The 24,391-nt window shown below is 39.5% G+C and overlaps 2 protein-coding genes across 7 annotated transcripts in view; one reads left to right on the top strand and one right to left on the bottom strand.

Annotated features, from left to right (window-relative positions):
- Positions 1-114: 114 nt before the first annotated feature.
- Positions 115-24,391, bottom strand: sh2d3a (SH2 domain containing 3A). The gene is made up of 19 exons (XM_074629711.1): positions 24,287-24,391; positions 24,036-24,153; positions 22,971-23,082; position 22,769; positions 22,175-22,389; positions 13,362-13,401; positions 13,098-13,214; positions 11,953-12,096; positions 10,923-11,221; positions 10,723-10,808; positions 9,176-9,295; positions 8,291-8,448; positions 7,956-8,150; positions 6,980-7,141; positions 6,418-6,533; positions 5,725-5,896; positions 3,308-3,419; positions 2,538-2,723; positions 115-798 (listed from the first exon to the last, which is right to left on the bottom strand). Exons 1-19 carry the CDS (start codon positions 24,374-24,376, stop codon positions 584-586), a joined length of 2,658 nt encoding a protein of 885 aa, XP_074485812.1. The 5' UTR covers positions 24,377-24,391; the 3' UTR covers positions 115-583.
- Positions 16,911-24,391, top strand: part of vav1 (vav guanine nucleotide exchange factor 1) — a 37,975-nt gene continuing 30,494 nt past the window's right edge. For 3 of the 6 annotated variants that reach the window (XM_074629706.1, XM_074629705.1, XM_074629703.1), the window contains exon 1: positions 16,911-17,275. The gene's annotated coding sequence lies outside the window, so the exon portion shown is untranslated. The remainder of the gene's footprint in view (positions 17,276-24,391) is intronic. The other 3 variants (XM_074629702.1, XM_074629704.1, XM_074629700.1) reach the window with 1 other exon arrangement.

Raw genomic sequence — 24,391 nt, 5'->3', positions numbered from 1 at the left:
ATGTATATGTATGTATTTACATGTATTGTTTGAGTCATAAAATGTAAAGAACAAAAAACATTTCCTGTCTTTTTTCTTTACAGTATCATTTATGAGAAATTCCACATACAAAAATTAAACAAATACATTTATTGCATTAGAAACACTGAAATGAAAAACACAATGTCCAGTGTGGTCCCTTACAGCAGCAGGTCATAAACAAAGGGGAACTAACTGTTTTAATCATGATCATGTTGGTCCATCTCAAGTATCAAACGAGTGGTTTGGATTGATAAAACAGAGTCTGCGTATCAGAAATAAACATTTCAGGAAGTAAACAGGCTAGTTTTTTGGGTAAACCGTTCCAGATTTCCTGAATCCAACGCAGCCCTGTCCACAGTAAAGGACTGCCCAGGGCTCACACATTCAAGATACAATTCATTCTTTTATAAGTTAAGTTGTCGCTTGACAAGCTTGAAAGTCTCACATCGCAAAAATAACTTTTCCTCTCCGCCTCGGCAAACGCAACACGCCGGGGCTCAACTAAAAACATTTCACTTTCATCTTTCTGTCCTCTGGTGAAAGTGCGGACTTCACCTTTCAGTTAGTGAAGCAGACCCTGAGGCTCATTCAGAGGGTCGGGTTGTTGTGGGGTGATCTCCACAGGTTCCAGTTTATCTGAGAGGACACAAAGAATCTTGTCGAACTTCTCGTAGCGCTCCTCTCTGTCGGCCGTTGCCCCCGACTGACCCCAGAACAGCCGCAGGGCAAACTCTGTCCGGAAAGCCTCCAGCAGCTCAGGGACTGGCTCCCAACTTCCTGTTGAGGCAATGAGACGGACATTAGACCTGACACAACGAATTATGTAATTTTTAGGGCTGTCAAAGTTAATGCGATAATAACGCGTTAAATTTGTTTTATCGCCACTGACTTCTTTAACGCATTAATGCAACTTGCGATTTTTAGGTTGCAGCAAGCTCAGTTTTAAAGCTAGAGTGAAGATACTGGTATCATATGAAACTAGAAAAACCTAAGGAATCCATTGGTACTAAAAGTTTCATAATTCGCTTTTGTGAAGGAGGTTAAATAACGCTCCAAACTTACGCTAAATTTTAGCGAGGGAAAACTGGCATGGTCATTTTCAAAGTGGTCCCTTGACCTCCGACCTCAAGATATGTGAATGAAAATGGGTTCTATGGGTACCCACGAGTCTCCCCTTTACAGACATGCCCACTTTATGATAACCACAGGCAGCTTGGGGCAAGTCATAGTCAAGTCAGCACACTGACACACTGACAGCTGTTGTTGCCTGTTGGGCTTCAGTTTGCCATGTTATGATTTGAGCATATTTTTTATACTAAATGCAGTACCTGTGAGGGTTACTGGACAATATTTATCATTATTTTGTGTTAATTGATTTCTAATAATAAATATATACATATATTTGAATAGGGCTGCACGGTGGTGCAGTGGTTAGCACTGGCGCCTCACAGCTAGAGGGTTGCAGGTTCGAATCCGGCTTGGGACCCTTCTGTGTGGAGTTTGCATGTTCTCCCCGTGTTAGCGTGGGTTTTCTCCGGGTACTCCGGTTTCCTCCCACAGTCCAAAGACATGCAGGTTAGGTTAATTGTGGACTCTAAAATTGCCCGTAGGTGTGAATGTGAGCGTGAATGGTTGTATGTCTCTATGTGTCAGCCCTGCGATGGACTGGCGACCTGTCCAGGGTGTACCCTGCCTTCGCCCAATGTCGGCTGGGATCGGCTCCAGCCCCCCCCCGCGACCCCTAACGGGATAAGCGGTTGCAGATGGATGGATGGATATATTTGAATAATGCAGCATATTTGCCCACACCCATGTTGATAAGAGTAATAAACACTTGACAAATCTCCCTTTAAGGTACATTTTGAACAGATAAAAAATATGTGATTATTCACGATTAACTATGGACAATTGTGCGATTAATCGCAATTACATGTTACATGTTGAGATCAGTTGAGGAAATACCAAGCACCACCCACCAGCCGGAGCAAACTTTATCATTTTACAGCTAAACGGTACACTACAAGATGTTTCTGAAAACATTTGAGGTGAGAAGTAGGCATTATAGTAACAAAATATGAATTCATATTTTATCAGTTATTATGAAACTTTTTCCCAATGATGCCAAAAACATTCTGCCTACCATCGCTTTAACTAAATAAACTTATGCGAAATTAATATCTGTTCACCATATCATCGTCTTTGTGTTGCCAATTTGAGGTTTCAAACGGAGCAAAACATTTAGCCTTATACAGCAATTTAGAGGCGTTGTTTCTGCTAATTATCAAATGTCACTAACTCACACCTCATGAACAGGTGACATTCATCTGGTTGAAACAAGATATTTATGACAAGTTAGGCAGTCAAGAGAGTTTGGTGAATCTGACTTGGAACATTTGTACGAACAAACCTCACAGAAGAAGTACAGTAAGAGATTTAGGATGGAGAATGGAGTAATGTTCTTGCACGAGGCCCATCGTATGTAACTGTGTCTATAAAAAGAGAGAACATGACTGGACCTGTGAGCAGAGTGTTTGCGTGCTCCTGATAATCTTTTGCATGCAGCGCGGCACTGCGAGCCGATTGGAGGACATCGTAGAGAAGCTGACAGCCTCGCTCACTGTTCTCCACCGGGTCGTCGCCCTCCATCGCCATCAGCAGAGGAACCAGGTGTGGCACGGCTATGGGACCCTGGACTACAGAGTCTACAGAAAAACATATAAACACATAAGTCTCAATCCAATACATTCACTACTTAAAAAGTGGGTCAGGGTGCTATTTATACAGCGCTTGTTTTAACCGGTCTGGAGTAACAAGGTTTTTTTCCCCCCTCTAGAGCTTCACTCAATTAAAGCCTGAGTAAAGTCATAAGGCATTTGTTTGGAGAAGAGTGCCGATTTTACCCATCAAAGGTCTTGTGGAGTACTACTTCGTATAGTATGTGGAAAAAGTTGAATAAAGCCTTCTGTGGCTCCAGAGGGAGAAGCATGAAGTCTAAAAAATTGTCTAAAGTGATGAGAGAGATTCATTTCCTCTGTGGCCTCTCTCTCATTCTGTTTGATTTTATATTAGAGACAAACAAACTGACTGCAGCTCCTATCAGTTGTTCTGTATTTCAATTCTTTCGACACTTTCAACAGCCCATGTTACAGTAGCACTTACTTTTAGCTGTTTATTTGGGAGGATTGCACTTCCAGTTTGTAATAACATCTGAAAGGTCGCATTGGACAAAAGTATCTGCCAAATGAATTGAATGCAACGTGTCTCTGTCTCAAACACCAACACTCACCGTCTCCCTCGTTCAGCAAGTTCATGAAGGGATGGAGTGTCTTCTCAAATAAAACTGCAGTTTCTGTGTGGTTCCTCCTCAGCGCTCGCCACGTCATCTCCAGTCGCATTATCTGCACGCACAGACATACCACAGGTTATTTTTATGACATTTTTTATGACATACTATACTATGACATTTTATGATGTTCTTTATGGCATACTATACCATGACGTCTGATGACTTTTTTTTATGGCATACTATGACTTTTTTTTACCTTTTTGCAAAGGAAGTCTTATGTTTTCACCGGCATTAGTTTGTTTGTTTGTCTGTCTGTCCTTCTGTTAGCAGGATTTCTCAGTTTGTGACGGATTTAAATTAAATTTTTTGGAGGGGTGGAGTGTAGCACAATGAACAATCCATTAGATTTTGATGGCGATCCGGATCACGATCCGGATTCAGGATTTTTTTTAAGGATTCTGATCAGCCTGAGCATTAAGACCACAGGGTGTGCAGTGTGACTGATGATGTGTTGATGACGCATGACCCCGCCTTCTTCCGTCTTCGAGCAGAGAGATACGTGTGTGGATGTGTGTGCGGGAGCTGCTGTCTGTCCGCAGTGAGAAAGAAAAAAACGATAGATGACGGGATGAAAGACAACGTAGTGTAACGTTATACAGACATCACAAGGCTGCTGAATGAGAGACACATCCACCGATACATTACATGGAAACACACTGTGTTAATAATAAGCCAACCACCTCACCTCACGGTACCGCCAGCTGTGAGCTGTGATCTGTTTTTAAGGTCAGGCACCTTGGCGGAGGTCTGCGCTCTCCGAGTGCTATTCTAGTTTGACATACATACCATGACTTTTTTTTTTTTTTTTTTACATACTATACTATAACATTTTAATGACTTTCTTTCGACATACTGTACTGTGACTTTTTTATGATTTTTTTTTACATCCTGTACTATGAAATTTTATGAGGTAATTTATGGCATACTATACTGAAGCAGAAAGGGGGGAAAGAGAAAATGTACAGAATAACTCTTTTCTACCCTGACAGGAAAAGAAGGTGAGGAGATAAATGATACACACCTGTGAGCTGGGGGAAGGGAAATCAACTAACTAAAGCAGCATGGAGGAGAACAGAGAGAGGAGTGAGAGGAGTTAAAGGGGGAGATAAGTTAAATTTAGTTTCTGGACATCTTTGCTCTTAAAAGGAAACAGTGACATAATATGAAAGTAAACTGAGCAAAGGAGCTAAAAACTGGCTGGATTCAATAAACTTTCTTGGACAACAAGGCACTGCTGGAGGTGTGCTGATCCCTGGAGAAGACCTGCTTGGAAGCAGCTGTGGTCTCCTGGCCTTTGTTGGGCCATCAAGATAAGTCTCCTTTTCTGACACTCTCCAGGCTTCTCCTTCTTTTTCTCTGAACTGCCTTCATTCAGACACACACCCACCACACTGAACTGATTGAACTGAACTGAATTTGAGTTTTGTTTCTCTTGATTTAATGGATGTACTTTTTTGATTTGATTACTAGTATTTGAAAGAAGTTTATTATATCAGGATAACCCCTTGAGATGAATCATCTCGTTTTCGAGGGGGTCCTGAACAAACACAGGACAGAAACAGAACAGACTACAAACAAACCGATAAAAACACAACTGAAAAACAACAAATAAAATGGCTTGAATACCCTCTGATTTAATTTGATAAAAATGAATTGATGGTGTGTGATTTGTTTATCTTGTGCAGTTTGTGGTGAGGGTAGCCGGCTATCCGGGCTAACTCTCCAACTGGTTTCCAGTAACTTTTTTTAAAGTGACAGGGTAGAATCCTGTCTGGCGCCCAACTCTTATTTTGGATATCTTGGGGTTAAACCTACGCTACAATACTATGACTTTATATGACATATTTATGGCATACTATACTATGACCTTTTTGTTGTTGTTTTTTTTACTTTTTTCAACATACCACTCTGTGACTTTTTAAATAATTTTTTTGACAACTATACTATGCCTTTTTCTTTTTTCGACATACTCTGTGACTTTTTTGATATACTATAATATGACATTTAAAAAAAAAAAAATACTATACTGTGACTTTTTATGACATTTTTTATGGCATAATATTCCATAATATGCCATTAAACACAAAACACATTATTAACGGCATACTATACTATAACTTCTATTACTAATTCTCTATTTTTCAACATACTATGACTTTTTTTGTTTTGTTTTTTACTTTTTTTGACATTCTTTACTATGCATTTATGACATTTTTAGACGTAATATACTATGACTTTTTTTCTTTTTTTATAAAACTTTTTCTATAAAAAAAAAAGACCTATTCGTGACAATTTTTTTAATGCCGCCGCGCTACCACCGTGACATCGCAAGCATATTTTTGTAATAATTACACCACCTGAGGCATCTCCAGAGCCTTCATCACGGCTGAGAAGGAGTAGAGGTTGTGGGCGTGTTCTTTCAGGGCCTGAGCCAATAAGATTAATTTATGTAAAACGGCTGCCCTCTGGCTCACAGTCCCTGTGCAGCCCAGGATGTCCACTGCGACTCCTAGTGCTATTAGATGATGCCTGAAAAATGAAAGATTAATAGTTTAGAGGTGTGAGTGGGCAAAAGGTTGAATAAGGCAGTAGGTGGGGGACAGTTTTCTCACTTCCCACTAGTGGCATCTAGCTGCCCAGAGTCCACCCCAAAACAATAGAGGTGAATGTAATTTTGTGGTACTCACAGAATTGAAAAATTACATGCAATGCTCATCCACAGTGTCCCTGTTGCTCTGGATAATCCTGTTTACAGTCCCACTGAAAACTGTTAACAACGTTTTCTGTGTATTATCCACAGTGACGAGGACACTGAGGCTGGAAAAAGATGTCACTGTCAAATTAATTTAATACTTTCGGCACCACAAACAAAACTCCATTCACGTGCATTGTTTGTAGTGAAGTCAGCAATCAGAGATACCTTAAAACCTGCACAAATTAAACCAAATGTATCTGCATGGCTAGATACCGATATGGATAAGTGAGGAAATGTGTTTTTTTGTAATATGGCTGAACCATCCCTTTAATCTATCTGTGTCAGCTGCATGTACCTTTCTAACAAATCCTGTCGTAACTGGCGTCCGTGTGGCAAAGTGACAAGCTCCAGCCCTGATCCAACTCCCATGAGCGTCTTCTGCTCATCAGTCACCCCAACGATGCGTGCAACCTACAGTACCACAACAATGACAAATGGCCAGTCAAGTTTTATATTCATTTCATTGATGAGTGATTATTCAAGCTACTCTCAGTTTGTGGGAATTTGGCCTGTTGAGTTTACTGAAAACACAATACCGTAAACCAGGGCACCAATTTATCAAACTACTAACATTTTGGACTTAATTGAAGGATAGAAGTACAAATTCCTTGCTTTTACTCACAAACGTAAGAATAAAAAGACATTTATCAAATTTCTTATGACTTAAAAATACAAATATCACTGGTCATGATTAATAATACAGTATGTTAACTGAAGCAATATGAATCATTCAGAATAGGGTGGTTTTAGCCTATTATCTGCATTTGATAGGATGTTACATCTTTGTTTTGCACTTGTGTGCAAACATAAAAAATGAACCATGTACTGATTCTGAAGTTGAGAGGGTTTAGAGCTACCTGGCAGTCAACACTGAGCATGTGCAAAGCGGTGGTGTTGCCGCTTGAGCGGTTGAAGAGCTCTTTCAGTGCCAGCAGGACACCGGAATCTAGAGGTCGGTTATTCTCCGGCAAGAGCAGCGACTCAAACTGATCCAACTTGAAACACGAGACCGACTCCACCTGTGATGGAGTAAGATAGATATTAGACGGATCTGAAATGTTCCATACTGCAGGAGTGAAATGCTCCAACTTATTTCACAGAGTTGCTAATTACTGAAAGGCTGTAATTTCTATATAATAACAAACTTTATATAGCACATCAAATAGACAGGTCCCAGGTTAGAAACAACATGAGGATAGATGCATAGATTCAGCTTTAAAGTTGGTCCATCTAAACAAGACTGTAGGAACATGCAAAATGTCCTTTAATGCTGCTGTTGTTGCAGATATACAGTTTAGCAACAGTACACTAATTTGCAGTATTATAATCCTGATGAGATTCTCTTGATAAGTAGCTTGTTGCATGTTTTAGAATATTTACTACAAACAACATTTATACTTTTCTTTCTGTTTGATATGAAAATCTATTTGCAGACTTTTGAAACTTGCTTGTGTTCTGTAATCAATTAGAATGAACATCAAGTCTGCATTTATCTTTGTCAATGCTACGTCATCGTTGCATGGTAATACAGCTGCAACTAAACATTATTTAAATTCTCAATTAAACATACAATTATTTTCTTGCAAATAATTATTTTAGTCTTTAAAATGTGAAAAAATTGTGAAAAAATGTCCATCACAATTTCGCAGAAGCTAAGTGCCATCTTGAAAATCCTACTTTTGTCTGACCAACAGTCCAAAAGCAAAGTGTGATTACGTTCAGACTTCAAAAATCAGGTGTTCATTTGTGAAGATTATCTTGCTGAACAAAATGTGTAAGTATGAAAGTAAATGTTGAAACTATAAACCGTAAAAAAATTTAATTTATACAAACCTGTGGCTTTTCAAAATGCCAGTCTTCCACTTCTTCTGCCGACTTCTTCTGCGGCAGCAACGGCGCCTGTGATGACGCTTCGCTGTTCTCTGCCTCCAGAAAGCCAAAGGAAGTCTCTGTGAGGCGGGCGCGGCTCTGCCACTTTTCCTCTGCGCGCAATCGGTCCACATGACCTGTCCGCCCGGACTGTGGCACCTGGACAGCAAGAGGACATAAACTCTCCATGGAGGATCTACAGACAGCCTGTAAGGACTAATTTCCCCCAAAAAGAAAGAGATGACAGAAAAAAACATGATCAGCTGAGCTGTGAGAGTGATTTGTTAGGAGTTCTTTACCTGGACGACCAGCTCATCGTAGAAAGAGGAGGGGTCAACGTCCCGGTCTCTGGGTGGGGGAGGGACGAGGTTGCCGAAGATTGCAGAGACCCTGAGAGGTTTAGGAGGAGCTCTGAGGTGCAGCTGTCCATCTGAACCTCGCAAAGTTACACCACCACCTACGTACAGGGACGGAGGAGGGAGTTATGTGTCTGTGTCAATGGCAGTCTCCATATTTGGTAGAGGTGCTGCTGAACCCTTGAGCTGCCGGCTCATTCACAGACAAGCTGATTCCCAGGTTCAAGGGAAATACTCAGAATACATAGTTGGCAAGATGTTGTCACCAACTATGTGTGAGAAGTTTGGCCCTGACCTGAACTAGCCACCTCTGCATCAAACAATCAAGGCCATAATCAGGATCCTAGAAATACTGAGATCATGTGAAAGTCATACAACATCCCCACCCCTTAAAAGATAAATGGAATATGACATTAATAACTATGCTTTCATTAGTTTATAATCACCTGAAACTAAGAATCGTTGTGTTTTCTTTACCTTAGAATGAACCCTTCATATCTACATAGGGAGCGGGTCCTCTTCAGAGTCCGCTATGTTGCTCCGCCATGTTTCTACAGTAGCCCAGAACAGCTTGGGCCAGAGTCAATGGTGTTACTCGCTCCCGTCGCCGCCGCTCTCTCTCTCTCACTTCCCTCGAACACACACACACTCTACGCACTGGCTCTGCTCCAAATGACTCTAGAGAGGGCCATTCACGTTGGCCACCGTAGCTCTCCAACACGCTTGGCACAACAGTCTCAACTTCACCGTTTAATACCACCAGATCCTACACACTGCCCCTTTAAATCTGACCATAAATGCAAGTCTTCAAATGTGTGTGCGTTTCACCTGGATGTGAGGGGCGTGTTTGTCGTGGACGAGGGCTCAGCATGGGTTCGCTGCCTGTGCGAAACACTGGCGAGATGGGGGCGGGGCCGGTGTCCTCCGACTGAGTGTTCTGTGGAGCACCTGGATGAAGAGGAGTGACAGCAGGAAGTTGAAAGATAAACAACACGGTCTCGATGGATTCTGTGTTTTTCTACATGTTCTGATGATGGTTTTGCTCCACACTTTTATGCCTCCTCAACACAAACACAATACAGGCTGATCATACAGGAGAGGAGGCTGACCACAAATGTCCACTGGATGCGTTGCATTTTTTGTTTTACAAGCATTGAAAACAACTTTGCAGCTCATTTATAAAGAACGCGGCAACAGATCCTTTGTGGTTGAACTCGTTTTAACTACTATACAGAGCACGATCTATTATCTTCATTTTGTATCTGTTTCCTGAATAGTGCATATTGGCAGAGGGGGAACTAGTTATTTTGGCAAAGAAAGACCAAAAAAGTAAATGCATAATTAAATATTAATTTCATGTCAACTGCCAGTAAATATTAGCATTTATATACATTTATAAGCCAATTTCACGCTTCAGAGACACGAGCTGCTCTGACAAAAATAGACCTGGCGTCTCATTACAGAAAAATATCCCTAACTGTTTGTCCTATCTTAAGTTTCAAAAACAGGAAAAAGATGTTTTGGCTTCACTTTTGGGGAGCTGGCATGTCGTCCATCTTTATATACAGTCTATTGGGAAGTGTCTAGAAGGGAACCCGCAAGTTGGGGAAACTCTTGCGAGATGGTTAAGGTTAGGCATTGACTTCAAATAGTTAAGGTTAGCCATTGATCTTGTATAGTTAAGGTTAGGTTAGGTCGTTGGGCAGCGAGTCTTGCGAGAGGTTTTTCAAGTTTTTGCAGATCTCAGTTCAGACTTCGCAGTTTGCGGGTTACCTTCTAGACATGACCAGTCTATTGCTTGCTATCATGGACAAAAAAAGACGGGCGTTACGTTTTAGCTGTGAGGAGTCAGAGGCACTAATTGTGTCGGTGGATGAGAGGAAACCCCCCCCTTTTTAATTACATAAATGTAAATATATATATATAAAATTTAGAGTTGCCATGTGGTTTGAGTTGCCTTTCAATCATTATATTTCAGTGGTCATGTTGTTCCCCATCTTCATTGTCAGTGATATACAGACCTAGTGATTTTGAATTTAGCCAACCTAAATTAGGATTCCTAACTTGGGAAATCTTTAAGTTAGGACAGTTCTGTAATTGCTAAATTCCTATCCTAACATAAGATAGGATTCAGTTAGGAAACATGTTTCTGTCATACCAAATGTCATCCTAAGCTCAGATAAGATAGGATTTCAGACTTAGGAAGTTTCTGCAATGAGGCCTCTGGTGCGTAAACAGGATTGGGAAGAAGAACCACACATTAGCTGCAAGCAGGACGCTCTGCTCCATGACAGCGCAGTGACTGGAATGAGACAGAGCTGCATCCAGTGGACATTAGAGGTTAGCGGTGACGGACACATGTATGTATAATGTACCAGTTCGTAGGTTGCCGTCAGATTGTGCAGACTGAAGCGAAGGCCTGCGTCCAACGTTCTCCAAGTTAGCAGGCTGACTTCCACTCCTGCTATGCATAAAATTGAGTTAATGAGAATATCTATTTGTATTTGTGTACATGTGTTTCACCACTATACATGTGTACGTGGGCTGGGCTACATTGCAACAGACTTCCTCCCACCTTAGCAGTGGATTGATGACCTGCAGTGAGTCGGTGTGTGCAGAGCTGTAGCTGCGCCTTTTATTGGCTTCATAGTGTTTTTCTCTCCCTGCACCTCTATTGCTGCTGCTGCTGCTGCTTGTGGGCTCTGCGTGTCGCTCGATGATGACACGCACAGGAAGGGTCCGTGTGATTGGGTGAAAGATCACAGCTCCTGAGGCCTGGGAGATGGGCCGACGTCCGCCCACATAGAATCGGATTAGAGCGGGAACATTGTCAAAGCGATCCTCCTCAAATTGGAACAGCTCCCGAGAGTAGCCCTGTCACACAGATAGAGGCACACACATAATATACCAGGCAGAGCCTTTAAAGGAATAGTCCAACAAAAGTCTATCTTTTCAGTAACAGATACTCACCACCTAGAGGCTAGAAAGGTGGCTATGACCTCCGCTAAGCTTGCAGCTTAGCGGAGGTCAGCTGGGATTCATAGCAGAGATGGGCACCCGAGTCTGCGACTTGGACTCGAGTCACATTTAAGTTGCACACACGTGACTTGAGACTTGTCATCAAAAGACTTTAGACTCGACTCTGACTCAAAATTTGGAACTCGTGAACAATCATTCATCATCGATACCCCGGTGCCAGCTGAAGTGGACTATACTCCAGGTGTGATTTGAGAAGTTCTGATATGGCTTTTTTATATTGACTCTGGGTTTCAATAGGAGTCCATTATCATAACTGCTGTGAATCACAGCTGACTGCAGCTGCCAAGCTACAAACTTTTCAGAGCAACCTACAGGAAGAGAGTGTGTACAATAAACAAAATATATATTTTTATGGCTATGATCTGCACAGAAACTCTATTTACAACATACTTACTCTATTTACAACATACTGACAAATCATTTAGGATAGAAAATGTAGGGAAAAACTTATGAAACCGAGAAAAGCAGAAGAATTCCAGTGAATGACCAGTGAATGTCTGGCATTAAATTATTTTTAACAATCAATTATTCCCCACTTGCCGCACATGGACAGAACATAGACACACCTTTTTGGGACGAAGGATCACTCGTATGATCTTAAAGTGCATGGGCCCGTCCTTCCAAAAGCAGCTCAAAACGTAGTCGCCAGGGGCGGAGCTGGAGTCCCGGACCAGGAAGTCTCCGTCCCTCTCAAACAGAGACTCTGCAGCCTGGAGACAAGTCGGCAGGTTAAGCTGGTCAATATTATAACCTTCGTGAAGGTAGGATTTATTGCAGGACTGTGGTATAGAGAGGGGAAGTCCCTCCCCTTCCTGTGGACCCCATGGGACCTTATTTTGGAAAAAACATGTACAGTAGTCAACGGCGCTATTTCTTTAATCTTTTTTTTATCCTTTCTTTTTACCACTGTTTGCGCCACGAATCACACATATGATGTTTGTCAATTTAAAAGATAATTTTGCAAGTCAAGAAAGTCGCAGTTTGTTGTAGGTTTGTTGTAGTATCATTTAGTTTTGTGTGAAACCACTCAGTGAACTACATTTATCGTCTGCCGGGAAGAGCGAGAACGAGCAAGACTTGTTGACCACGTGAGTACAACCCAGTACGAAACACACAACGCAACGTAGCTTCAGAGAGAGAAACGTCACTACGCAACTTTTGGGTGTGTAGTCTTGTACTTCAACAGTTTGACAAGAAACTGCGAGTTCTTGACTTGCAAAATTATCTTTAAAATTGACAAACATCATATGTGTGATTCATGGCGCAATTCAAATGGGATCAAAAAATGATTTGTCTCTAGCCGTTGACTACTGTTCATATTTTTTCCCAAATAAGGTCCCATGGTGGTCCACCAGAAGGGCCGAGACTTCACCTCTCTATTAGACGACATTAGTTTTAGCTATGTGTACCTAATAAACTGGCAACGCAGTGTATGAAACTGGAGCCACCAGCCAGTTAGCTTAGCTTAGCACAAATACTGGATTCAAGGGGAAACAGCTAGCCTGGCTCTGTCCAAAGGTAACTAATTCTGCCAATCTAATATTTAATCAAACAGATGTGCGAGTGGTATTGATCCTCTGATCTAACTCTTCGCAATAAAAATTTAACGAGTGCATTTCCCAACTAATAGTCAATCTATTCCTTCAATTTGTGTGTATAAAAATGTGATTTAAGCGTAACTACAGAGAAAATACTACGGTAGATTGAGCACCTCTCGGCTCAGCGGCCCGTGGTACCATGCGTGGCTCGTCGGGTCGTCAGTACTGAGCTTCAGCTCCTCCTCCAGCTCCTTCTTTAATGACTCCATGTCTCTCCGACCACCAAACACCTACAACACACACAGCATCGGCCCAGGAGAAACCAGTTACTCTGCATGTTTTCTGTGCTCATTTTTTCTGCGAAGTTATGATGGAAAATATGTAGAAAAAAGAGGCCGCTAGTGAGAGACGGAGAGTCTAGGTGCTTAACCTCTTACCTTCAGCTGGCTGAAGTATGCGCTGACACTCCTCCTGTAGCTGAAAAACAAGAGAGAAGAGGTGATTTTGGAGCGACTAAACTCAACCCCAGGGAGCCACACATGACGGTGCCATGTTTTTCTTTTGAACGTGAACAGTACAAGGATGGAAGGCCACTGCCAAGGTCTGGATAGGTTATTAACACCACAACAAAAACTGAGGGACTTTTAATAGCTTTTTCCTCCTTCCTTCCTCCCAAAGCTTCCACCTTCCTGCCTCTTTAAACACAAGGCTGGCAGATGAACAGCTCAGAGAATCACAGCAGGGCTCAACTAGATAACTCCCAGCCATGTCATGAACAATTACCCATTCTAGCAAATCTATGTCTGCCTCTTGCTGTGTGTGAACATGGGTTAATAATGTGGAACAAATCGAGTGTTCAGGGATTGCTGAAGGGATGTGCAACAAACAGTGGAGTGACGTTTACTTGTTTACTCTGCTTTGACCCTGAATACAACTATTAACTATACAACATCCAACACACACACACTTGATATTTCTATTTACAGCAATTTGACAATTTATTAGGTACAATAGCAAAAACTATTTCAGTCAAATATAAGAGTCCTTGTTGAAAACTGTTTCAGAAAGGTGTTGCGTCAACTTTATGCTCATTTTGGAGGCCGTAGTTTGTGGTGCTGTTAAAATGAACTTTAAAAAAAGGTTTCCTTTAATTATAAATCCATCCATAACCTGTTATTACACCGAGTCATACCAGGATCTTAGAAATACTGAGGTCATGAGTCAATGTCCTCTAACACCACCCCCCAGACACCAAAACAAAAGTCTCTAAATATTTTATACCATTTGCATTTTTAATATTTCATTAATCATTTACTGAGTTTGATGGTCAATTATATTTTCTGCAAGATTTAGAGCAGTTCTTCCAAGCTTATCTGGATATCAATGGCCTATAAACTAGTTGTTTAAGTTTATAGTCGGGCTGTCAATCAAATTGAATATTTAATCACGATTAATTGCATGATTGTCCATAGTTAATTGTGATTAATCATTTGTTTTATGTTTAAAATGTACCTTAAAGGGTTATGATTGGTACCAATGGACTCCTTAGGTTTTATAGGGTTTTTTTGATAGCAATATCTTCACTCTAGCTTTAAAACTGAGCCCACTACAACCTAAAAATCTCAAGTTGCGTTAATGTGTTAAAGAAATATTAGTGGCATTAAAACAAATTTGCGTTCACGCAACCTAGTTTATAGGCATTTGATTATTATTCCAAACATAAATGTAAGACAATTAATAAATACACATTTAATGGAAAAATACTGAATCTGTTATATAAAGTCTAAAAAGGCCCACCACTTGTACATTTTTAACCGTAGAATGTAAAATCCCCCAAGATGGTTAAAATCTCCAAACTCCAAAAATGACAAGATCATGACCTCAGTGTCTTCAGTGTTACTGTTGCTATGGTTGTGCTAAAGCCCAAGATTGTCCCTTCAAATGGCTTGTTTTGTCTGACTAACAAACCCAAATAAATTTATATTCAGTTTAGGCTACCATCACATAAGACAAAGAAAAACAGCAAATTCTCACAACTGAGAAGCTGGAACTAAGCATTACTTTCCTGAAAAAAGGATGTTATCAAATTAGTTGCCAATTAATTCTTTGTTGATCGACTAATTGATTCTTTTGTTTTTATTCTTGTTTTTTTTACTGACCTAACTCAACATGTAAAGTGTCATTTGAGTATTTAGGAAAGCACTCTGTAAATAAAACATATCATAATTAAATGTATTGCACATGTATTGCACACAGAGACACATTTTTTATTTTTTTTCATGATGCTCAGCACGACTTTCAACAATGTATTTTTCATGCGTTTCCTACAAATGTCCAGCAACACGTGATGTATATGTAAATTTCCGCTCCAGTCTTTTCAAAATAAAACTAAACTTAGTTGGGTTTAGGAAAAGATTGACTTGGTTAGGTTTAGGCATCAAATTACTTAGTTAGATTTAGGAAATGATCGACTTGGTTAGGCTTAGGCAACATGTGTATTGCATGTGTATTGTCTAACCTTCGTGATATGTGGGGTGGATAAAATATTTAAAATAATTCCAACACCACCACAAACTACAGAATCCAAAATGACCATACACGTTGAAACAACACCTTTATAAAACCACCTTTCAACAAAAACTCAACACTATAACCTTCATAAAGTAGCATTTACTGAAGATTTGTTGTGTCACAATGAATTGAGTTTAGCTGGGTGTAGCTACCTAAATAAAATGGCATCTGCTCTAGCTTCATAGTCATAATTAAATAACCCAAAAACACTGACAGACACGCACATAAAAACACAGATAAATCACAGCTTTATGGGGTAAGAGGGTGCAACATCCTGTTTAAGGGGCGTTGGTCCAGGCAGCACAACAGAAACAGAAACACACCTGTGCAATGTGCTGCAGACCTGCTGACGCCACATTCAGCTATATGTTTCAAACTATTTTATTAAGCTTCACCAGTCAACTGGTATTCCAATCAATGTATAATAATCTGATACCTTAAAAGCAACTATCTAACATTACTTTTAACTGGAAAAGATCGACTCGGTTAGGTTTAGGCATCAAACTACTTAGTTAGGTTTAGGAAATGATCGACTTGGTTAGGATTAGACAACAAACTACTTAGTTAGGTTTAGGTAAAGATCGACTTGGTTAGGATTAGACAACAAACCACTTAGTTAGGTTTAGGAAATAATCGTCATGGTTAGGCTTAGGCAACATGTGTATTGCACGTGCATTGTCTAACCTTTGTGATATGTGGGGTGGATAAAATATTAAAAACAATTCCAACACCACCACAAACTACAGAATCCAAAATGACCTGGGTGTAGCTACCTAAATAAAATGGCATCTGCTCTAGCTTCATATTCATAATTAAATAACCCTAAAACACTGACAAACACGCACATAAAAACAGATAAATCACAGCTTTATGAGGTATGAGGGTGCAACATCCTGTTTAAGGGGCGTTGGTCACAGGCAGCACAAGAGAAACACACCTGTGCAATGTGCTGCAGACCTGACAACCACATTTAGCTATATGTTTAAAACTATTTTATTAAGCTTCACCAGTCAACTGGTATTTCAACATATGTATAATCAACTCTCTAACATTTACTGTAGTCTTTCTTTTAACTGGTCTCTATAGAGTTTACTTAAGGGAACACAGACTTGTGAGTCAAGATTGTGCAACAGGTAGTTTTAACTGCTACAGGTAACGTTAAGCAAGCAGCAAGCAAGAAATAACCAAGAACATTAATCACTGTCGACGTTTTGTTGTTCTGAAAGAGACTACAAAGTGATATTTAACAGCTTTATGTGTCAAAACAAGGAACAAAAGTTCAGAAAGTAGTTTACTGAACACCAAAAAGTTAAATCAACGGTAAAAAAAAAAACGAGAAAGTCTCGCGTTAATTTACGATAAGTTGTTCAAAAACGTTCTATTGATCAACGGTCGAACCAACGGTCGAACCAACGGTTCCTACCTGCCGGTGTCCTCTTCACAGCTCGGCCGTACCGGACATGTTGTGTTTTACGGTTTGTTGTAGTCCAAACTTAACACCGACAAACAACAGCTGTGGAGTCACAACGTCCAAGCCGAGTCGAGCCGGTCCCTCCCTGCTCCCCCCATCGCCCTCCTCCTCCCTGCGCAGTTTCGGGACGAGTTCCCACAAGTTCTCCCTCTTTCGCCCTCTCCTTCTCCCTCTCCCTCTCCCTCCCTCCGCCGCCCCGGGCCCTGGTGCTGAAACACCGCTATCTCTCCTGGCATTCCTCGGATACCGACCCGACCCAAGCCGAGCTAACGCATCACCACCTGGCTGCAGTCAGAGTCAGCATTAACGGTAGGTACACTGTAAAAAAGTGTAAAATAACGGAAATTTAAGTACTTAATAATCTTATCAACATGGGAGTGGGCAAATATGCTGCTTTATGCAAATGTATGTATATATTTATTATTGGAAATCAATTAACAACACAAAACAATGACAAATATTGTCCAGAAACCCTCACAGGCACTGCATTGAGCATAAAAAACAATACAATAACAAAAACTATTTCAGTCAAATATAAGAGTCCTTGTTGAAAACTGTTTCAGAAAGGTGTTGTGTCAACTTTATGCTCATTTTGGAGGCCGTAGCTTGTGGTGCTGTTAAAATGAACTTTAAAAAAAGGTTTTCTTTAATTATAAATCCATCCATAACCTGTTATTACACCGAGTCATACCAGGATCTCAGAACTACTGAGGTCATGAGTCAATGTCCTCTAACACCACCCCCCAGACACCAAAACAAAAGTCTCTAAATATTTTAAGTCATTTGCATTTTTAATATTTCATTTATTGAGTTTGAGGGTCAATTATATTTTCTGCAAGATTTAGAGCAGTTCTTCCAAGCTTATCTGGATATTAATGGCCTATAAACTAGTTGTTTAAGCTTATAGTCGGGCTGTCAGTCAAATAGAATATTTAATCACGATTAATTGCATGATTGTCTATTAAGTATTATGATTAAAGTATTGAAGTATGATTAAATACTAAGTATTTAATAATCTTATTGACATGGGAGTGGGCAAATATGCTTGATTTATGCAAATGTATGTATATTTATTATTGGAAATCAATTAACAACACAAAACAATCACAAATATTGTCCAGAAACCCTCACAGGTACTGCATTTAGCATAAAAAATATATGCTCAAATCATAACATGGCAAACTGCAGCCCAACAGGCAACAACAGCTGTCAGTGTGCTGACTTGACTATGACTTGCCCCAAGCTGCATGTGATTATCATAAAATGGGCATGTCTGTAAAGGGGAGACTCGTGGGTACCCATGGAACACATTTTCATTCACATATCTTGAGGTCAGAGGTCAAGGGACCCCTTTGAAAATGGCCCCTGCAGTTTTTCCTCACCAAAGTTTAGCATAAGTTTGGAGCGTTATTTGGCCTCCTTTGCGACAAGCTAGTATGACATGATTGGTACCAATGGACTCCTTATGTTTTATAGGTTTTTGATACGAATACCTTCACTCTAGCTTTAATTAATTAATGGTAGGTACACTGTAAAAAAAAAAAAAAAAGTGTAAAATAAGAGAAATTTTCCGGCAGCAGGGGCGCCAGAAAAACGGAAAAATACTGTCTGTTAATTAACATAAATAAACTGTAAAAATTTTTTTTATTTATCTTCATATAATTGGCCTTTATTACTGTAATATTACAAGAAATATTTTACTTTTAACATATATTTATTGTTAGAATAGAGTAATACACCGTAAATCTAAGACCATTTACATATAAATCACAAATGAAACATGTAATTTTACGTCGCAAAAGCCCAAATTTACATTAACTCAGCAGTTTTGCAAAAAAATCTGTATTTTTACAAGAAATATTTTTAGAAATCCTTTTCTTCTAACATAAATTAATTTGTTAAAATAGAGTCATAATCATCTAAAAAAAAGAATAATTATCTTTAAAAATGATCAAGAAAAGCTTAAATACAGATAATTACTATTGTGATTACAAAAAATACTGTAAATATAATACCATTTACATATAAATCACAAATGAAACTTGTCATTTTTACTTGTTTTTTCTGTCATTTTGAAATACAGACAAAAAATGTAAAATTTCTTGAAAAAAAATGTAAAAAAAGTTTTTTTTTTGTTTTTTTACAGTGTAGCTGTACAGAGCTGTATGTGAGCACAAATCCCACATATGGTACTGATTTAGTCTCCATCTGACTATGTTTTATTACACAAACTGAAATTGATTGCCTAACACACGCTGTTCTCAGGTCAGAACTAGCTAACCGTTAGTTAACTAGTCCACAAAAGCCACATTCTTACCAATTAATCTAATTAATGATTGTCTGTTTATTATAATTTCTAAAAAAAAAAAACATCTCCCATGAACACTTGTTTAAAAAGCTGCTATGGATGTATTAAAGGTACCATATTGTAAAAAGTGAGATTTTCAGGTCTTTTATATTATTAAGCAGATTTAAGTGACATATATAAATACTGTAAAACTATCAAAACGCTCAATATATGGAGAAATACACACAGCCCGTATTCAGAAATTGTGCGTTTGAAACAAGCCATTAGGATTTCTGTCCATTTGTGATGTCACAAATATACAATATATATATCATCACAAGGTTTTAAACATAAAAATTCTAAATGTGTCCCAGTTTATTTCCTGTTGCAGTGTATGTAAATTACATCAGCTGACAGGAAATAAACATGGACCCAAACTGTTGCCTAGCAACGCAATTCCATTGAAATGCACTAAAACGGAGCGTTTCAGTCAGAGGGTAAATACAGGTATATTCAGGCAGACAGTATGAGGAAAATAAAGTTTTTTTTTAACATTATAGCAAGTAAACATGTTCTAGTAGAAACATAAAATACAAGTATGAACCTGAAAATGAGCATGATATGGGACCTTTAAGACAACGTGGATACCTGTGAGTTTGGGACCGCGCATTAATATGTATCTGTCGTGTGGTTGGATGTGTTTATCAGTTATTTCCACCTGGTTTCGAACATGTCTCAGCCAATCAGAGCGCAGCACCGGAACTATCTACTTCACTGAGCACCTACATATTTGGTTTACAACCATTCAGCACATTATGACTGGTGAGCAGCAGAGAGATGTGCCTGAACTTGACTGCCAGCCTCCATTTATACACTTTGTCAGTTGTATAACTCAATTATGTATGAAAGGAAACAACTCTATCAGCTAAATTAAAGGGTTGGTTCACCCACATTACAAAAACATACAGTCTTGTTTCACTTATCTCTTATATTATTATCTAGCTATGAAGATAATTTGGGTTTTATGTGCAGTTAGGTATAGGTGCAGTAGGGATATCCTGATCATGTTTTCTGCTCTTGATCACAATCTGAGTATGTTTATATATTTTGTTAACAGCTGCACAGTACAGGCTTTTAAATGTTTGTCAGCTAAGTTGCTCTGCTTTAAGAAAATATAACTTGTGCCGCAGGCTTTTTTGATGTTTTTATATAGTTCGTTACAGCCTAGTATATCATAGCTGAAAAATATTTGATTAAATGATCAACAATATAAAACAAACATCAGGTTTATGTTTTTTTAAATAATCTAATGGTCTGTATATTGACACCCTAGATACAAAACAGTAGATGCAAACCTAATGTTGCATCTACTGTTTTATATCTTTTATAATATAAAAGTGTGATTATTCCATTAGTCATGATGATATAAAATTTATATCATCATGACTAATGGAATAATCACATTGTTTACAATGGCCACCTATGGGCAGCAACTGGTTGTCAGCTGTTCAGCACCTAACTGCTTGACCAAAATGACCAAAGAGACCAGGGAGGCTGGCATCACTTCCCACACGTCAGTACAGAGTAGATAAGAGATATATTTTTTACTTATGGATCAACTAAAGCTACAAAAAGTTAGTGAACTAGGTAACTTTACCGTTAGCTACCATGCAATGGACCAGCTGAGTTCTAAGTCAAAGTTATTGCTTATTTCTAGCTCAACAGCATTGATCTGCTAAACAGACGTTATTTTAATATTAGCTACACTAACTTAGCTCAAAGGTAACGTTATAACAAAGTTATTAATATTACCCTAACATCTGACCGCTATGCAGCTGATTCCATAATACTGAATCTATATAGGATTTCTACATAAAAGATATCGCTTAACGTAGTATATTAGCCTTTCAGAATACCAGACAGTTCTTACATATTAAGTTTGGGTAAAATTGAGAAAAAAAAAAGATAATTTTCCGCAGTATAAATGCACAATTACGATATCTTCCTGATTGAAAGCATGATTTGTTCTCTTGAAGCTATAATAATAAAAATAATCTACCCAAATCTTTGTTTTTTTTTGTTCAATTGAGACAGACACAGTTGTCTTACACTCATTACTTAAAATAAAAAACAGTATTGGTGTACTGGTAGAAAAATACAAGCGTTATAAAGACAGCATAAGCCTCTTTCACCAGGTTCCAATTACAGCAAGTTTAAAACTGGACCCAGGTAAGATAATTGGCAACTGTTTTGATAATTTAATTGAACTAATATCTTTAGGTTTCGCCGTGTTGGCCAGGCAAATGAAACTGGAACATTGTTTCTTGAAAGACAAGTTGCTGTAAAATTTCAATGCTTTCAGGACCACAAACACACAGAATTGTGGTGGCAGCAGAAATCTCAGGTTTCTGAAGGTTTGGATATCTCCAGACTACAGCACATAAAACCCAAACTATCTGTATGGTTTAATAGAATAGCACTAGGGTTAGAGTAAAAATGAACATGTCTTTTTGTAATTTAGGTGAACTGGCCCTTTAATGCTGAAAGTGAGCCTGCATTAAACCTTCTTCTTTTTATAGGTCTGGACTTCAAGATTAACAACTTCCAAACACACACTGGCCTTTGTCATTCAGTCCTTAACGGCTCTCTGGGGGGAAGTGTGACCAAAATATCAAACCAAGATCTGTTGTTTACTGTGTTAGTCATCAAAAACAGCTGTTCTCCTGGTCGATGAAAGTAAGTAAAGTAAAGATCATGATGTTATTTTATATCCTCAAAGGTATTTCATTCATATTGTCTTTCCAGACTCTGACATTTTATGAGGCACAAGTTAATTATTAGCCAAACATGAAGCTGGAGAAAGTGGGTCACACACACACACACACACACACAACTCATTGAACCATTGTGGTTCACCTTACCTGCGTTTGCCGTCCTGACAGCGCTCCGCCTCACTGATAGCGTTGTCTTCATTCAGGGGGCGGAGCTGGGAGCAGGAGGCGGAGAGGCGGTGTTTCTTATCAGCGCGCTGGAGGCGGGGCAGAACACTCTGACGAAACAGATCTTTCTTCGGCTTCACCTGCAGGAAACGGTAGAGACCATAGACTGTATATAAAGATGGACGACATGACAGCTCCTCAAACGTGAATTCAAAACATCTGGATCGCCCCTGCTGGCTGGCTGCAGTATAGGTCATAAAACCCACCCCCTCCCTGTTAGTGAATGGGACATGGGCGAAACTAAAAAGTCAAAGTACACGTCAAATACATTTTTACCAAAGATGGTTTCTGTCATTTTAGGTAGTTCTTATCACACTGATGTATGTTCAAGTGTTCATTTTTCTTATAAGTTTGGTTTTAATTAGTTATTTGATGCAATAAAAAGGGGGTGGGACGTCATGATTGACAGCTGTGATTCTCTATCCCTGTCAAGCTGCGGCCGTGTTCAGCTCGCGATTGGTCCGGGCGGGTGACCTTGATACCGCGGCTCCACCACTCGATCTCTACTACGCAGACTCTGACTCCGAATGACGTCAAGATCTCACGATGGCAGCTCCCGTATCCGGGACATTTTGGCTTCACTTCTGTACAGTGGGAGGATGTGGAGACGCGTCGTCCATCTTTTTATACTGTCTATGGTAGAGACCCAAATAGTGTGCGTCCAGCAGCTGATGATTGCGTTGTCTTATTTTTAAAAAAAAAGGACTGGAGATGTTACAGGTGACGTCTACTGTTTTGTGATGCTATGTAGCGCCGATTTAGTGGTCTCACCAGATCCATAGAAGATCCCAGGGAGTACTTTCGGCTCACCCTGCGCTCCACTTGCACACCTGAGAGGACAAAAGGACATTTTAGATTTTCACATTTAACTTCTTCAACTAAGCAGAAACAAATCAGTACACACCCCAAATAAATGTTAGCATAATGTTTTGACTTAAGAAACAGTTGTCTACAAAGTTAATGCTAAGCATGAATGATCTCAACAGATACTGCTCTCTGCAAGTTAAAAAGGATGATTAAAAGATGAGTTTATTTTTAGGGTTATCTCATACACAGAAATGCTTGAACGCATCAACAACTCGTATAAACTAATATCCAAGATGAGCATGTAAACACAATCTGCTGTAAAAAAACAAACAAAATAAGAGCAAATAAAACTTAGTTTGCACTTAAACTTTAAGTGTAAGCCATAGTGTATATATTCTGTGTGTTTGACGCTGTGTGTGACACATGTAATAATGTGCCACTGTGTGCACAAGCACTGGATGACATGGCTGAAATCAATATCAAAGGTTATTTTTCCATTTTCAAAATATATTAGGGGCGATCGATCCCCTGCTCCTCTAGTCGGCATGTCGAAGTGTCCTTGGGCAAGATACTGAACCCCAAATTGCTCGCAAAGGCTGTGCCATCGGTGTGTGAATGTGTGAATGATTAGTTTAGATCCTGATGGGCAGGTTGGCACCTTGCATGGTGTCCTCTGCCATCAGTGTATGAATGTGTGTGAATGGGGCAAATGTTGGCATGTAGTGTTAAACGCTTTGAGTGGTCGGAAGACAAGAAAGGCACTATGTTAATGTTAATGACAAATCCTTTAAGGTACATTTTGAACAGATAAAAAAGGTGATTAATCACAATTAACTATGGACAATCATGTGATTAATCGCGATTAAATATTTTAATCAATTGACGCCCCTAATTTAATTAGAAAATTTTTATAACGATTTGAATATTGTATTATTGTCCAGCCCTTGTGTGCTTGCATGTGGCCAGTGAGTGTCACCAGAGTGTGGGTCCAGGCTCTGTCGGTGTCTTGAAAGTTGATTGAGGATGGTTTCTCTGTGGGTTGCATCCTCTACCCCAGAATCCTTCAGCTCTCCGTCCGTCACACTCAGCAAACCCTGCAGAGAAACAAAAACAGGGAGAGTGAGAAAGGAACAAAGAGAAATTGAGGGTTATGAAGACTGAAGCACAAAACAAAAGAAATTAGAGATATCAACAAGCATACAATATACATTTCACACATTCACATACCTCCAGACCATAGTATTCACTCTCTAGTGTCTTGATGTACTGGGGCAGGCCGATCTGTTTGAGCCACCAGGCGATGGAGCGATTATTCATGTCTGAACAGCAGAA

Source organism: Sebastes fasciatus, chromosome 3, assembly GCF_043250625.1.
Source record: "Sebastes fasciatus isolate fSebFas1 chromosome 3, fSebFas1.pri, whole genome shotgun sequence".
Classification (NCBI taxonomy): domain Eukaryota; kingdom Metazoa; phylum Chordata; class Actinopteri; order Perciformes; family Sebastidae; genus Sebastes; species Sebastes fasciatus.
This window is presented reverse-complemented; position numbering and strand designations above follow the sequence as displayed.

Excerpts from the sequence above, each read along its gene's own strand:
- sh2d3a (XM_074629711.1), bottom strand. The coding sequence starts at position 24,376 with ATGAATAATCGCTCCATCGCCTGGTGGCTCAAACAGATCGGCCTGCCC. Across the intron at positions 8,151-8,290 it reads ACGATGAGCTGGTCGTCCAG|GTGCCACAGTCCGGGCGGAC; the intron begins GTAAAGAACTCC and ends CTTGCTGTCCAG. Across the intron at positions 799-2,537 it reads CGCAAACACTCTGCTCACAG|GAAGTTGGGAGCCAGTCCCT; the intron begins GTCCAGTCATGT and ends TTGCCTCAACAG.